General features: G+C 39.8%; 1 protein-coding gene across 8 annotated transcripts in view; it reads right to left on the bottom strand.

Annotated features, from left to right (window-relative positions):
* PKIB (cAMP-dependent protein kinase inhibitor beta) overlaps positions 1-15441 on the bottom strand; it is a 55002-nt gene that overhangs the window by 3966 nt on the left and 35595 nt on the right. For 7 of the 8 annotated variants that reach the window (XM_083830665.1, XM_083830663.1, XM_083830661.1 and 4 more), the window contains one exon: positions 1521-1695. In XM_083830665.1, the coding sequence (XP_083686791.1) occupies positions 1521-1668 (148 nt within the window). In that variant the 5' untranslated portion in view covers positions 1669-1695. Of the gene's footprint in view, positions 1-1520; positions 1696-1873; positions 4137-15441 lie in introns of those variants that run through there. The other variant, XM_083830664.1, reaches the window with a different exon arrangement.

The following is a 15441-nucleotide window of genomic DNA, read 5'->3' as shown; positions in this document are numbered from 1 at the left end:
ACTTTGGAATAGATTTTCAGCACTGAAGTCACATACAACACAATGGGAAAGTCTGTAGGGATGTACTTCTCATATTCCTAGGGAAAAATCACTTCTCAAAGCCAAGGAGTTTGAACTGGGGCTTATCTGCTGGCATTAACCCGTGTTACTTTGAATGCACTCTGACACAATGCCCACTGCCTGTCCCACCTGCTCTTCCAGATTCCCCCAATTCTCCTCAGTACTGCCCTTCAGCCTAAGTATATCTGACCATCCTTGTTGTTTCCCCTTTTTTTTTTACGTCCACCCTCTCCCCTTTATAAGTCCTTGTTCCATTTTTCAAAGGTAATGCCTCCTTCCAGCACCCATTCAGATCCTTATTTCCCTCTCCTTCCCACATTCAAAGCCAGGAGGTGGTGATCCAGTCCCTTCCCACTCCTCCTGGAAGTGCTGTTTCTACCTGCCCTCTTTTTCACCACCAGCAGTCCTTTGATGCACCCAAGATGGGTTTGGATTTACAGAATCCCAAAGAGTATAAATGAAATGTTCAGAGCAAGAACAAATTGTAATCAAAGAACCCCCGACAACTTAAAGGTGTTAGGAGGCTGTAAGTTCAACATCCTGTAATTGCTTTCAGCAATATACAAGCAGGACATACAGGACATACATCCTTTGTGCCTGGGAATCCTTCCTGTAACCTACTTCAGCTCGGATTCATGGGCCCTCCATTCCTTAGCACAGGCTCACTGTGCTGCCCCTGTACCATTGCAGCTGCTAGAATTGGACCACCAGCTGCAGTGGTGTTTGTAAGAGCTGCAAAAGTGACAGGCACGAGAAAGAAAAAAATCTTCCAAATCAGGACCTAAAAAAGTAGGGGCGAGCCATGCTCAGGGGCAACATATAATTCTCATTTCTCTGGCATCAGAAATCAGACTTTTCCTGAGCAGTGGAAAGAATCTGAAAACCTCTCTAAAAGTGAAACAAACAAACAACAAAAACTTAAATGCAAAGCCAGCATTGATTAGACCCGTGTTCATCAACAGGACATTTACCAACCTAAAGAACACGGCAAAATGCAACACTGCTGTCAGATAGCAATGTCCAAAGCTTAGTAGCAGGAGTAAATCAGTGTAAACCCTACTCTTAATTTAAATGTCTGAGTTGGGATGACAGCTGTAATCGGATCAGCAGCGCAGCTTACTGTCTTGTGCTGTTATCTCAGTGCAGGAGGAGACCCTAATTTATAGCTGATGTGGTGGTTTTCCAGGCTACCCAGCAATGTACTGTTTTTCCCTTTCTTCAGTGGAACTGGAATTCAGTTCCCAGCACCCTTCCCCAACCTACTGCACAGAGAATCTGTGGGTGGATGTGGCAGACTCAGTCTGGGTTAAAATTAACTTGTCTTGTTAGGAGGTACAAGCGGTAACTGCTTTAGAAGGTTGAACTTAATCCTGAATGAAGAAAAAGATTAGTATTGACATCAAAATTGCATGACGGCAGAATGCATAGAAATGTCTGCTTCTGGGATGTACAGGCATTACCTTCTGAAACGGAGAGCTCGGCCAGTTTGTGTGGCAGGTCTGAAGTCCCAGCACCAGCAGGAGAGCCCAGGATATCCGGCAAGGCGTTCCGGCGGCCCGACCTTCCTGATGCTGCAAAATCTGTGACCAGGGGCTCCACATCAGTCATTGCTGACTCCTTTCCTCATAGCAACATCTGGAGATAGATCGAAAACATAAGAAGAAAACAGCCACAGCCTGGCAAAACAAAACAAAACAACAACCCTGAAGTTGGGTCTGGTTCTTTGGGATGGATACTAATCAAACGAGCTGCTCAACAAAATGATAGCCACGGGCTTTGACCCAGTGGGTCTCTTGTTAGTAAAGCCGCATACCTCAATGTCGGGTGCTGAAGCTGTACGTGCCTGTGCATTTCCTTACGTTGCCATTTGTACACCCAAGGAGCACAATGCACAGCTCTCGACCTACAGGAAACCTGCGGATGAAGTCAGCAACAGACCTTTCTGCCAGCCACTTGTATGCATTTTTATGACCTGAGCCCTCTTTTTAGTTGGTTTTGACACACAGCCACTGGGAAGGGAACTGAAACTCTGTTTAGTCATACTGTCTCTATGAAGCAGAACATGTTTTCTTTATTTGGAATCTTGTTTGGACTATTATTTAGAATCTTGTTAGAACAAATTCCTTTCACAGAGGAGTAAATTATATAAAAAGACCTCTCAAAAAAATAAAAAATAAAAATCTGCACAAAATTTCTTTATCCTGTAAATTCCAAAACACTTGCTTTCTTCTGCTCCTACAGGAATAACTTGTTTGCTTGGTTTAACCTCAGCTTGTGCATGTGACTTTTACCTAACAAATAACCAAAGCCTGGACTGAATAGAGCCAACAGTGCTCTGTTCCCTCAAGCCTGTCTCAAAGCCAATTGAACTGAATGTGAAAACTCCTGCTGACCACAACGGGCTTTGGATCAGGAATAGGTGTGTTTGCAGGATCACACCCCAGGGCACCAGCTTCTGTGAGAACACCTGGAGCAGAAGGTGGTGATACTTAGCTGCCTGCCACACACAGGGATAGTGTATGAAAGCTCCCATTAGCAACTGTTTTATTAAGAATCATAGAAGGCTATCACACCAGAATTTTACACATTTATTTTCAGTAATTAACAGAGTAAATTCTAATAATTAGCCATGAATTGTTCAATTAAAACCAATACTTGCTCTGTATGAGCATGGTTCTGCGTGCAGTGTGAGAACAGGAATATTGTCTCTGTGTCACTGGGCTCAGCATGTGATGTGGAAAGGATACAGATGGGGTTGGAGACCTGCCTGATGGAAGGCTATCAAGTTTTGATTGACAACTGCCTGTATTTAGAATAAGAGTTAGATAAGCAAAGTCTCATTTTTACTGTCCTTCATATAACAAACAGAGAATCATAGTCACCACTCTAAAATTCTGCCAGGGTTGGGAAACAGTAGTGCTCTCACTTCGTGGATGGAAAAAACAAGGGAGATCTCTAGGCCAAGCATTGCCTGTTCTGATGTGCAGGAAAGGAGGGGCAGAGCTTTAATTACTGATGCTGACCTTGTTTCCACCACAAAGAACATTTCCCTCTTCTCCCTCAAACTTCCTTCAGCTGTGTCACTCCAATTACAGTAATAAATATCCTTAATCTTCTTTGTATCTCTCAATGTGTTGTAATAAAAGAAATGAATCCTCCTTGGCAAGAAATGAGGTTTAAGTAGAATCTGCAAATCTGAAAGATGACTTGAACTGGCAAACAAACCACTTTCTTCAACCGAAGTCAGTGATTAAAGGTTCTGACCCTGAGATTTGAAAGCTCCATCCTACATGAAAACAGCCAGGCCAAGTCCAAATGAATCTTTTCCATAAGCAGCAAAAATATAAAAGTGATAATAGACATTCAGGAATGCGACTTTGAGAAAATATACAAGGTATGTGTATCACAATTCTGGTTTAGATACAGCATTATACTTCGTATTGATTAAAATGGGTGAGCTCAGCACTGGACAAGAAATAACAAAATAAGGAGAATGAATCCAAATTTACAGACACAGTCTCATGGCTTTTTGTAGGTGTTCGTACTTAGTTAACTGTAGGTGTCATAAATATATTTCTCTACATGCTCACCAGAGAAGGAAAAGAGGCTGTAAATTACACTTCAGAACAGAAAATACTCAGCATCTTCCTTTGCTTGGTAAAGGCATTAAGATTTGTTCCCGATGCCAAAATACCGGTGTGGTATCCTCATTTCACTTCGGCCACGCAGTTGGTGGGCCAACACTGTTGTGAGCTGGCTGCTGTTCATCAAAAGATCTCCAGACTGACATGAGTTAAAACACACCAGAGACTTTCTCAGACCTGCCTTGTCCATTTGTTTTTTCCTCTTTTCTCCCTTGCAATTACTTTGTAAATGGACAAAATCTGCTCTACAACTACAACTGTATCAAACCACCCTCTCCTGTAGCACAGTTTCATCTTAGCCATGTTGGACACTTATGTCAAATCCCTCCCTTTTCTCTCCAGCCTCCCTCTTTCTTCCCAATGTAATCTCCCTTTGGTGCATAATGCTAGGCCACCCAGGAAGATGACGAAGGGCAGTCTGACATCCTACCATGTACATGAATTTTGATTTATTATTTGATTTTAAAAATGTGCAGGGGCAAATCTTAGAACACCTGTTGGACAAGAAATCAGCCCATCATTATCTGTCACTCTGGTGGGCACAATTCAAGTGAGCTATCTAAAAATAACAGCAATACACTGTCCTTTGCATAGCAGTTACCATTATGGTATCATCATCATTTTTTCTGTATTAAATCTTAGGTATCAGAGGCTGAGGAGAAGGCTGAGTTCAAAAGTTAAGGGCTACTCACTTCTAAGTGAGTAGCACACTTCTAAGTTTGAAGAGAAAGGACTGAATACGGGACACTCTCTAAGCACATTTCAAAGATGAGACTACTCCAGCAGGCTTATAATTTACAATATGAATCAAAACTTATGACCATTTAGGTTCATATAAATCAAAACTTAAGTCTACCTCCAAACATGGAACAGACTGTATACAAAATATCTTTCTACAGTACTACAGTGAAATGGCATTTCTTTCTTTAATGTTCTAAGGAATTTGTTCACTTTCATTCTGCTGCTCCCTTACAATAGTATTTTCTAAGTCCTACATCTAGGTATGGATGTAGAGCTCTACTTCTCTTCATCTGTGTCTAGCTTCATTTTTTTCACCATTTCGATCAGGAAGTAACCATCTCCCTGAGGCTGGCATCCTCTCACACGTGTTGTGTGTACCATTTTTCATGCTTTCTCACAGGGTAAATAATAATCATGGTGTGCACAGCATCAGTTTTCCCAATTCCACTTCTCCCTCCAGCAACGTCTCCCTCAGCTTCATTGAGCTCATTTTGCTGTAGACTTATCCTAGATAAAGATATGTACATCTCGCCAATGCCAGCACGCAGTTGTCTTTCTCAGCTTCCAAATTACTGTTTTCAAGTTCCTCCCATGTCACCGCTCACCAGGCTAATGGTATATGGTTTAAAGAAAGAGTGACAGATTGCTGGAGCAGAAGATTCCCTACTTCGCTGCCTCTCTCTTTTCCAAAGCAAAAAACAGGCAGCCCAGATAGCAGAAGGGACTGGGTGGGACATGAGTTGAGTGGGGAAAGTGGCTGTTTGCAGCGGGTCAACAGTAGGAAGGCAGATGGACTGCCAGACCAGCTCTCCTACTGAAACTAGAGACAAGGGCTTTGGCTGTCATTATAAATAAAACATAACCCAACAAGTACTCCATCAATATTCCATGGTACCAGATTAATTTTGCTGCTCATTCATGGGCCATGACACAGGACTAAGGGATTCTCAGGAGTATAGTTAATCTTCTCCGATAATCCTCTGAAATTCCTACAGGACCACACAGGACAAACAGCAGACCACTCTGGTGCACAAGGGGGAAGGAAGAAGTCTGCTTGTGCAAACTGGCTACCACCAAAAGTAAAATTTGATTAGTGTACCCGTCAGATTTTCAAGTGAGTGTCCTCAGAGAAAATGATGGCAGGCAAAGTACCAGCGTTTTTTTCTAAGCAAGACAGCTAGTTTGTTAATCTTTGAATCTTCTTTTGTCAGCAGCATAGCCAGCTTCTCTGGGGAAAATGAGTCACAGGTTTATTTAAATGAATTACAAAGGAAAAGAACAAATAAGTCTCCCAAAACAACTTGTGTTGAGGATCAAGGCAAAAATGCTTTACAGTGCTCAGCTGTAACAGGTGCCACAATCCACGTTAAATGTCAGCGCTGTCTCTTGCTCACCTTATCTACTAGAAAGTAGATAAGTCACCACCGTACATGTTTGTGATAGCTTTTTTCTTCTCATCTTTTTACTGTTTTATACAAAGACAAAACACTGTTTTTGTTCTGCTTATAAGGACAAACTATTCTTCAGGAAATGTCAAAATGTTCCTGACATCCATGTTGTTGCAACTCCACGTAGGAAACCGAACAACCAAATACATCTCTCCTTGCCACTCAGACTCTTCTCTCCTTTTGAAAACTTTTCTCTTAGGCCTTTGTCTGCACTATTGAATTGAAAGATACACTTCCCAAACACCTTTCCACTCCTTTTGAATGCTCATTAGTGATAACAGACTGGAAAACATAAATCCTCTTAGAAACACTTGAGAAATAGAATAGCCAAGTAATACTGCAAGAGCCAGATTGATTGATTTTGTGTCTTGACGGTCTCTTGCTGTAAGATGTATTTCAGCATCTTGTTTTATTCAAGAAAAACTTCAGTTGTTTTTATTTTTTTTTCTTTTAAGTAAGAGGAGTGTTCCTCAAGCACCTTTTCCCTAAAAGTCTGTAGGTTCAAAAGTGTTCAAGTAAGGAGAACAGAAAACTTATTGAATGCAGTACTTCCCACTGTGCAACTGAGATGAAAACCACATCTCCTTGCTACGCACTTGCCATGCTTTCACATCCTCTTCTGCTGCTGCTGCACCCTTGTGGCTTTGCCTGCTCTTCCCAAAGATGTCAGAATAGGAACATTCTCATACGTGCTAATGTAATCTTTACACTTTATCCTGAAGCAGTACAGGACCACAGAAAACAAAAAAAAGTTAGGAGCAGTCATGATTTTAATGAAGACTGTCCAGAGATTACAATGATGACTAATAGTAACCTGGACATTTGCATAACAATTTTTGTGAGATCTCTGTTTGGTGTTTTTCTCCACCAATGGAATTTGCAACACACTCATTTGCCCAGTGGTGGGAAGCACACAAATAAAAGCAAGCAGTCTTTAGGATTTCTGTAGCATACACAGATGTCTTGGCTGTTTTGGGCTTAGAACAAGAGTCCACACACTTCTTGATAACTGGAAAGGCAAAACAATATAGATAAGTATACAAAAGTTAAAAGTGAAGCACTCAGGAAAAGAAGTAAATTCTTTAGTTTTGTTTTTTGTTGTTGGTGGTGGTGGTGGTTTTTTTTTGTTTGCTTGTTTGTTTGTTTTTTTAAATGTATCACTAAAGTTGAAATGAGTTTCTGTTATTTTTCATGGCAGAAAGATGATTTGGCTTTCCGGTACCTCCAGAGATGTTAACTAAACTAACCGGGAAATTAAATTATTTCCCGTCTCTGTGAATCTATAATGCAGAAGCATGTCTGGGTCTACAGACTTCCTACATCTTATGTCTCAGCCTGGGCTATTACAGCCCATATAACACATGACATTCTTGGCATGGCATCTGAAAGTTTGCTATGTTGTTTACAGGTTTTCAATTTGGTTTCTTCACAAAGTGAAAAAAGCTGGACACACATCTGTATTCTTCTGCTCTGGATGTGACCTACTCTACCTTCATGTACCGGGGCAATATCCTTTCTGATAATCTGAAGAAATGGCATCCAGATGTTATTTTCAAAACTTTTTATTACTTAGTCTCAAACCAGTCAGGTTGAGATAGCAGTATCACACCATCCCTTCATTTCCTGCCATGGTCCTCTCAGAAGAAGCACTGAGTCAAAATCCAAGATCTTTCTCCTACTGTTCAGGTGCTCATCAGTTTGGGGTGCAGAATCTGAAAGGCTGGCCAAAGCTGTAGAATAATGACAAGAACTGACAATTTTTGCCCCTTGGTAACATACAATTTCTAGATATATCTTGTCTGTGCTTTCATTAGAAATGGTTCAAGATGGGGAATTAATTTTGTTAAGTGTTAAGGACTATCACAATCATCTTCTGTCCAAATGCAAAATATATATTTTTCTTAACCTCTGTTTTCTCCTGTACACTGTACCTGGACTTTCTGAACACTTCCACATAGCTTATGTTATAGGAAAGAGAAGAGAAAAAAGCTACATAACGTATTAGTCATGATGCTTTTGTACTTATGGAGAATGTGCAGATGCTATGGTGAAGTTCACCTTCTGAAAACCTACACAAAGTAGAACAGGTTTACTGTGAGCTCTTAGACACTGAGTACGCGGTGCTCTGATGTACAGAAAAACACATTACAAGAATAACAATAATAGCACTAAGTAATGGTACAAATTTCCCATTTTGAAAGAAAATAAGGAAGAGGGGAAAGGGTCATGATACTGACAACCTAATCAGAAGTTATTTGCAGTAAGTAATAAATGAAGTGACATTAGCTGAAGGCGGTCAATACCAGCAAAGAGAGCAAGTCACTTTCCAAATGTCTCTGAGTGACCAAAAGCAATGACAGACACAAGTTTTAGTCGAAAATACAGTTCAACAGGGAAGAAAGGCTGATGCATCAGCTATGCTGGAAAAAAAAAAAAAAGTCAAATGCATCTCCTACTATGGAATAAGAAATGAAGCTCAGCGTGGGGCAGGGGAACAACCTAATTCCTCCTCTTATATTTTGGCCATTCATCCTCACAGTCTTCATTACCCATTGCAAAATGTATACATATCCCCTGTCATACACATACACTTTCTGATCTCTGCCACAGAGCCTCATATCCTTCCTGAAGATTTACGCCTGGCCTGAAATGCTAGAAAAGTTTGTCCACCCACAGGCACATACTCGAGAAGTAAGTTAGGAATTACTTAGACATCATTTTTAACTACCTAAGTTTCCAGAGGCCCTGGTAACTCTAAGATTGCAGTTATGTTGTATTTATGATTTTTCATATTGCCACAGGCACACAAGGAAGCCAGTATCTTTACTGTACCACCTAGTCTTGTTACTATGGTCACATGTGCACCACACCTTTCGTCTGTCCTCTCCCCTCAGCTTGTTCCTCAGTCTTTGAACTATGAATTCATTGAGGGAGAACCAAAGGAGCTTTTCCCTCTGCTTTCATACATAGCCATTGTCCCAGAATCCCAGGAACACTTTCCTGAAGCACACACAGATAAACAGCTGCGTAAGCCAGCATATGCACACGTCGGTACTGCATTCTTTATGTGAATCAGGGAGTGATTTGGTCTCCACTTGCTCTCTCTGTGGAAGAAAATTACTCTGACAAAACCACTTGGAGAGGCTCAGGCAGCAATCAGCTTATAGCATGCTGTGGTCTGCCCGCATAATGCCCTCTGGTAAGGCAAACAGTGCAGTGCAATATAAAAAGCAGCAGAGAGAAGATGAATTTATAATTCAGCAGATATATAGGATATATAGGAACAGGACAATCTTATGCACTAAACCAACACACATATATACCCAAACTCTGTTACTGGAGAAGGCCCAAGTCCCCTTCTGATCTTACAGGCACAAATGAGGAACATTTCCAACTAGACCAGAGTGAATCAGGGGGTATCGATATTTACAGGGAGGTTCGTAGGAATGGAGATCCTTGTAGACGTGCTTACTAAAGGGAATAGTGGCAAGGAAAGAGAAGTCTGGTAGGAACATGTGGGCACAAATTGCTGAAAGACAGGAGAACAAGCATGGCAGAGAAGTAAGAGACTATAGGTGTGCTTGCGCAGAAGAAGGAATGACTAACTGAGATCTATCTGAGGTAAAGAAATTACCTGGCAAACTAAAGAGACAAGGAAGGATAACTCTGAAAAATGACTGAGGAAGAGGGATGAAATTACGTAATGAGGAATTTATTTGGTTGGCAAGTGGGATGTAGGCAGGGAAGAAGAGAGGCATGGTAAAGTCTGGGGAGACTTTCAGGAAACCAGTCCTACTGGAGGATGCATACATCCAGTAGAGCCTATGGATTAGTAGCAAATTAGTTAGGTAGCAGTAAAACAGGCATGTATGTGCTTAAAAGTTTGTATGTACAATTAACCCAATAGGCCCACATACAGAAAACCTGAAGAGTCTGCACAAGAGAGTTTAAAACACTACAGATTTATTTATTTTTTAAGGGGGATAAACTATTTCATTAACGTGCCACATGCTATAACATCTTGTTAACTGAAGATTCAGTATTTGCAATGACCCCTGATGTTGTGGGAACTCCTCAAAACAACAAGTAGCTACAACGCGAGCTTCTGCACAGCAGCTCCCTACCAGGGTGAAAAGTCCCTGTCTTCTTCACATTCGGATTTCCCAAGGACTCTCAGAGGCAGAAGCAGGTTTGGTGAAAGAGCTACCTTGCCGTCATGAAGCTCAGTGCTTCTCTCCAGCTAGGCAGTAGGTGGTAACAGACTCGCAGTGAGCAGACAGCTGGTTAAAAGGCTTTGAAGTCCCTAGGCCTTCAAAACATGGGTCTATTTCAATGAAAAAGCAAGGACAAGCTCTCAGAAGCACTTTACTGTTTTATTTATGCAAATGACAGCTGACTTTTGTTTTATTATCTTTGTCACCACTAAGTAACATTCCATGATTATATTGAAAAACATAATCATATCTTATTTGTATGATTCTTCCTCCTTCAAACCTACAAGCTATATCTTTTAGCTTTTTGAAAAACAACAACAATTTGAAATACTGATTTGATTGGTTTATGAGCGCTTTTAAAAAATTAGTGTAAGGCTACATTTTGTCCTTATTTACTGTCATGAAACTCAGGGAAATGCCAATAAACAGAGAGATATACATGGTCTTAAAAGATGTAGGATGCAGGCAGTGCTCATATAAGCAATGCTAGACCCAACCTCAGATTGGTCTGAATCACACCCAGAGAACAACGCGTCCTACATGTGGGTTTCTTCCCTGTTCAGGTTCAGTTGCACCTCGCTGATGTGGAAATACTTGTGTTTAGCCAGTTTTGCACCACACACCTTTTTGCCTCCTTGCCTGAACACAGGAGAGCATCACTTTCTTGTGATGCTGTGGTTCACGTCTGCTGGACACTTTGGAAGAGCTGAAGTGTAACCAAATCCAAGCACCCACTCTTCTCCTTTGACTGAAGTAAAACTTGCCTATTTCAATTTTTCATTTCTGTATTCTGGCTTCATGCTGCCAAACACACAGAAGGAGAAGTCACTATTTCCAGACCAAGAATTACTCACAGCAGTCTGTTTAAGGAAGGAGAAAAGAAAAAAAAAAAAAAAAGGAAAGAAAAGAAAAAAAGAAAATCCCGAAGAGAAATTTACCATTTCATTGCTAATTACTCATACGGGTCTGCATACTACATTTAAAGCCAAGTCAGCTTAACCTTCAGCTCGTAATTGGGCAATCAAAGTACTGCTAAAGTACCATAAGCTAATTTTATTTTCTTTATAGCTGCAACAAAGCCTGCTTGTCATTGTCATGAGAGGGTTTCTAAATCTAGCATTTTTCAAGTTTTTATTATTTGCCTAGCTTCTTTAAGAACCAAATCAAAAGGCAAAGCTGTTGACAACTTCAAATAAATCACTAGTGCTTATTGTTGGTGCTAGCACCTATTCCACTTTATTCACAAAGAGCAAATGTCAGTTTGATAGCTGCTCGGATGTTTGAGTGAAGTGTTGGGGTGATGGCTACAAGACTAGGTTCTCAGGGCTTCTACTGACTCAAGTTCTTTGCTTTCACCGTGAAGCTCTGCATAACTATTTTCCCCCAAAATTTATTCTTTCTCTCACTTCGGTTACTTCTTCTACCCAGAAATGACCTGGGTTTCCTGAAATATTCTTCTAGCTCACTCACAAATGCTGCTGGAAATCCAAACCAGAATACTTCTTTTAGCTTTCTTTAGTGGATAGGATGTTGGAAAGCAAAATGTATTTGCTCAACTTCATACATGTTTATTTAGGTAGTAAAATATTATTTTATTAACTCAGCTCAAGGGTAATAAAAGGTCTTTGATTTTGCAAATATAAATGAGCTATTGTAGGATAATTCTATAAAGCCATCCCAGCTTGAAGAAGAGCTGCTATATCCAAAAGGTTTTGCGAAGACATTTTCCTAATTAATAAAATATATTTTCTGTCCCTGTAAACTTTTTTGCAACCACATCCTTAGGCCAACACAGGTGCCGGAAAGCTTTACTAAATCACTTTGGTTCAGCCTGCCTTCGGAGGAAGATGAACCAGTGCATGTTGGTGTGCTTTTCACAGTAATCTGATGACTTCTAAGTAAACCCCAGCAGAAAACAACCACTTGATATGCGAAGTCTAACCCAAACAGAACAGAGCTCACCCTGGGCTGCAAGTGACCCTGGTGCACTGAAGCACCTCTTAATGAGTTACAGAAGTCTCTTACTGCTGTGCTTGACATCTCAGTGACTTTAACATTCACAAAGATGAAAAATCAATAGGACATAAGGCTGCATTTTGAGAGTTTGTGTTGAACTGCTTTTCTTCACCCTCTTCTAAAATTGTATTTTAAATCTGGATCATCAGCTCCACTTCTTTCCCCTGCTCTGTATGTTGCATTCAAACTCTGCTTATGACTTAGCACATATTTTACTTCATATACAATATTTCTTCAATATCAAATGAATAATTTTTCATTTTAATTTCACTTTTTGACACACATCATTTTTATTCTAATATAATTCCAATCAGTCATATATCCTCTACAGCATACCTGTTCAGTCTTGGTAGCAATCCTGTTTACTGATTTTAGTGAAATTTCAGATAGAAAAAATCTGCCTCGTTCTATGGTGACTCACCAAGAAAATAGACTGAGATTTGAGAAATGTGTTTGCCTTTAGCCTTATAATTAAGTTAAAAAATGACCCTGATTCATGAGACTTCCCGATTACATTTACAGAATATTTTAATGTGCTGATTAAAAAAAAAATCGATTACAATTCACTGAAACATATACCCTGATAGTATAAGTTTACATTTTGATCCTGCAGTTAGTTACGCACGTGCTTAACTTTATCTAGTTGGAAGGCTTCTGCTCTTTCCATTCAAATTTGGCAGTACAGAAAGAGGGCTAAACTAGGAATGTGAAGGTTACAGAAAACCTTCAGGAACAGATCACTGTGTTGGATTTGTCCCACTCAAACTGGGAGACAGCAGTCTTCTCCATTGGATCAGATGCCTAAATGTTATCTAAAACTCCACAGAATGGGGAGTATGGCAGCACAGATATTTGAGAGCACCTTGTCCTTAAATTTTCTGGGAATGAGCCAGGTACAGCGTGCTCCCACTGAACGGCACTGCTGAAATTGAATTTCAAATAAATGAAGAAAATACCCCTGAACCCACAATCTCTTGAGGACTAAAGATGGAAACAAGTAGGGCATATGATTAGCCACAGTACACATTAAAAACTTCTTCTTTGCAACTTATTTTGGATTAATTTTATGCTCAGGTGAAGGGTTTTATCTGCAGCACTCTAGTTGCTCCTGCCTCCCTATATTTAGATGACTGCATTTTTTTTTCTTTGCATCTCTCCTGAAAGGATATGACTGATCACAGAGATTTATAAACTCCCTGACTTTCATGCTATTTCAGAGTGTCTCTTTTCCCCAAGAGAATAGGCCTAATAGGTGAAATTCATACTAGTTATAAGGCTAAACAAGTCAGTGGAATTACACCTGGGATTCATTTGGTTTAATTTCTTTAGCCTTTCAATATACTTCCATTTTATGAAAGCATGAATCACCTCTATTACCCTCCAATGCCCTTGCTCTAGGACATTAAACAGGCTTACTGTCTTAGAGCTTCACAGTTATAGAGTAGCTCAGAGTAGCTCAGGAAAACAGACATATTTCAATCAAACTTCCAGTAAAATATACTGAGGAGATAGTTTTATGGTCTGCCTGAGCTTATTCGGTAATTGAGGAGAATTATTGTCTCTTAAAAAAAAAAAAAAAAAGTAAGCTCTAAAACCAGATCTCTACCTCCAAAGATTATCGCCTGTTGTTCAAGAACAAACACCAAACAGCCATTTCTATGACATGTACTGAGCCAGTCAGATAATTTCCACACAGTTGAATTAATGTGTTTTAAATTAATTCAATTAAAATTACCTATAATTAAGACAGGTGGCTTTCAAAGAGTCATTTCCATTTTGGTAAATGATCCTTCAGTAAACATGCCTTTCTACCAACACCTAGATAAAATGCTTTAAATAAGAACCAAGGGAAAAAAAAAACAAACACACATACAAAAAAAAAAAACCAAACACATTTTTATATCCCAAATGATAACAAGGCTACGAAAACAACCAGTACAAATGGGACATGTTAAAAGATGACAGAGGAGAAAGTAAATAAATAAATAAAAAAATAAAAGTGCTTTTATAAATGACTTGAATCAAGCGCGGCTAGATCCTTCAGCTATTTTTAGCTGGAACATAACCGAGCACAGAGCTTTTATTTAACTTTCTTAATCTACGTGGGCCACTGATGCATAAGGGAAGGTGGAGGGGTGGAAACCAAAACATTAAAAAGCTTTGTCCCTTGTCAAGTCTTGCTCCTATCTATCATACAAATAACTTTAGTTTGCAGGCCTGCATACTTATTTATCTGGTTCTTTTGGTTATAAAAGTTTAACAATCATCTTTTTCTCTTGTTTTTATTGTTATTAATTTAACATTTTTGTCTGCTGTATTCTGAGCGAGAGACAGGCTTAATTTTGACATATCGAATCGGAGCTTTTCTCCCACAAGCAATAGCAAAAGCAACAAGCGAGACCAGTCCAACCAAGCATTTTTACTCTGTTTTTCTGCAGAGCAGAATTGGGTGGGATTTCCTACTGAGAGGGAGGCAGCTCACCACAGACACTGCGCTTGCCATTTGCCTCGCTGTCTGAAGGTGCTCTGATGCTGCAGAATGAGTGCCTGAAAGAACCACTTTCAAGTTGGCTATGGATTGCTTTTCTGTGCTGACATTTTGTAGCCTTTACATTTTATGTTAAACTGGAATTACTCCCCTTGTGAGCTACTTGGAAGATTTTGCATCCTCCGCGGCAGCTGGCCGATGTGCATACCTGTGTAACGTGTTGTGTGAGTTCGGGAACTGCTGAATGCTCACAAACAAATTTTTCCCATCTGCTAAGCTAATGACATCTTCTAAAATTTCTATGAGCTCTGAACATTTCCTTTTTTAGCTTTGCCAGCATAATCACATTACAGCCTGACACCCGGCAGTGTAAATTAATCTTTTTTTTTTTTTTTCCCACGTAAATCCCTCGGAAGAGGATTGTTCCCCATTTTGTCTTATTAAGCAGACAGGGAAAGAAGAAAACAGATAGGTACTATCACCAAGCAAAACTTCTGTTTCTAGACAGATTGAAACCAAAACAAAGGCAGTTTTGGAGGACACATTCAAAGATGCATCTTTTCCAGAAACACACAGATCTAATTGCATTGCTTCATAGGAACTCCAAGTGAGTTTTGTTTGCAGAAGTATGGAGTTGAGCTTTTCAAAACAACTCCCTAGAAATTATAGTAACTGTGTTAGTATAACTGGTGTTCTGTTTAATGTTGTTCTAGCACTCCAAACATTTACTTCTTGTTTTACATACTTCTGCATTTACTTTGCGTTAAGACCTTATCTGAGAAGTCAAAAATATGAAGGATGCTTGCCTTGCTTTCCCATTGAACATACGT

The sequence above is a fragment of the Anser anser genome (genome assembly GCF_964211835.1).
Source record: "Anser anser genome assembly, chromosome: 3".
NCBI classification, from domain to species: Eukaryota; Metazoa; Chordata; class Aves; order Anseriformes; family Anatidae; genus Anser; species Anser anser.
The sequence above is the reverse complement of the archived record's forward strand: the minus strand, read 5'-3'. Positions and strand labels throughout refer to the sequence as shown.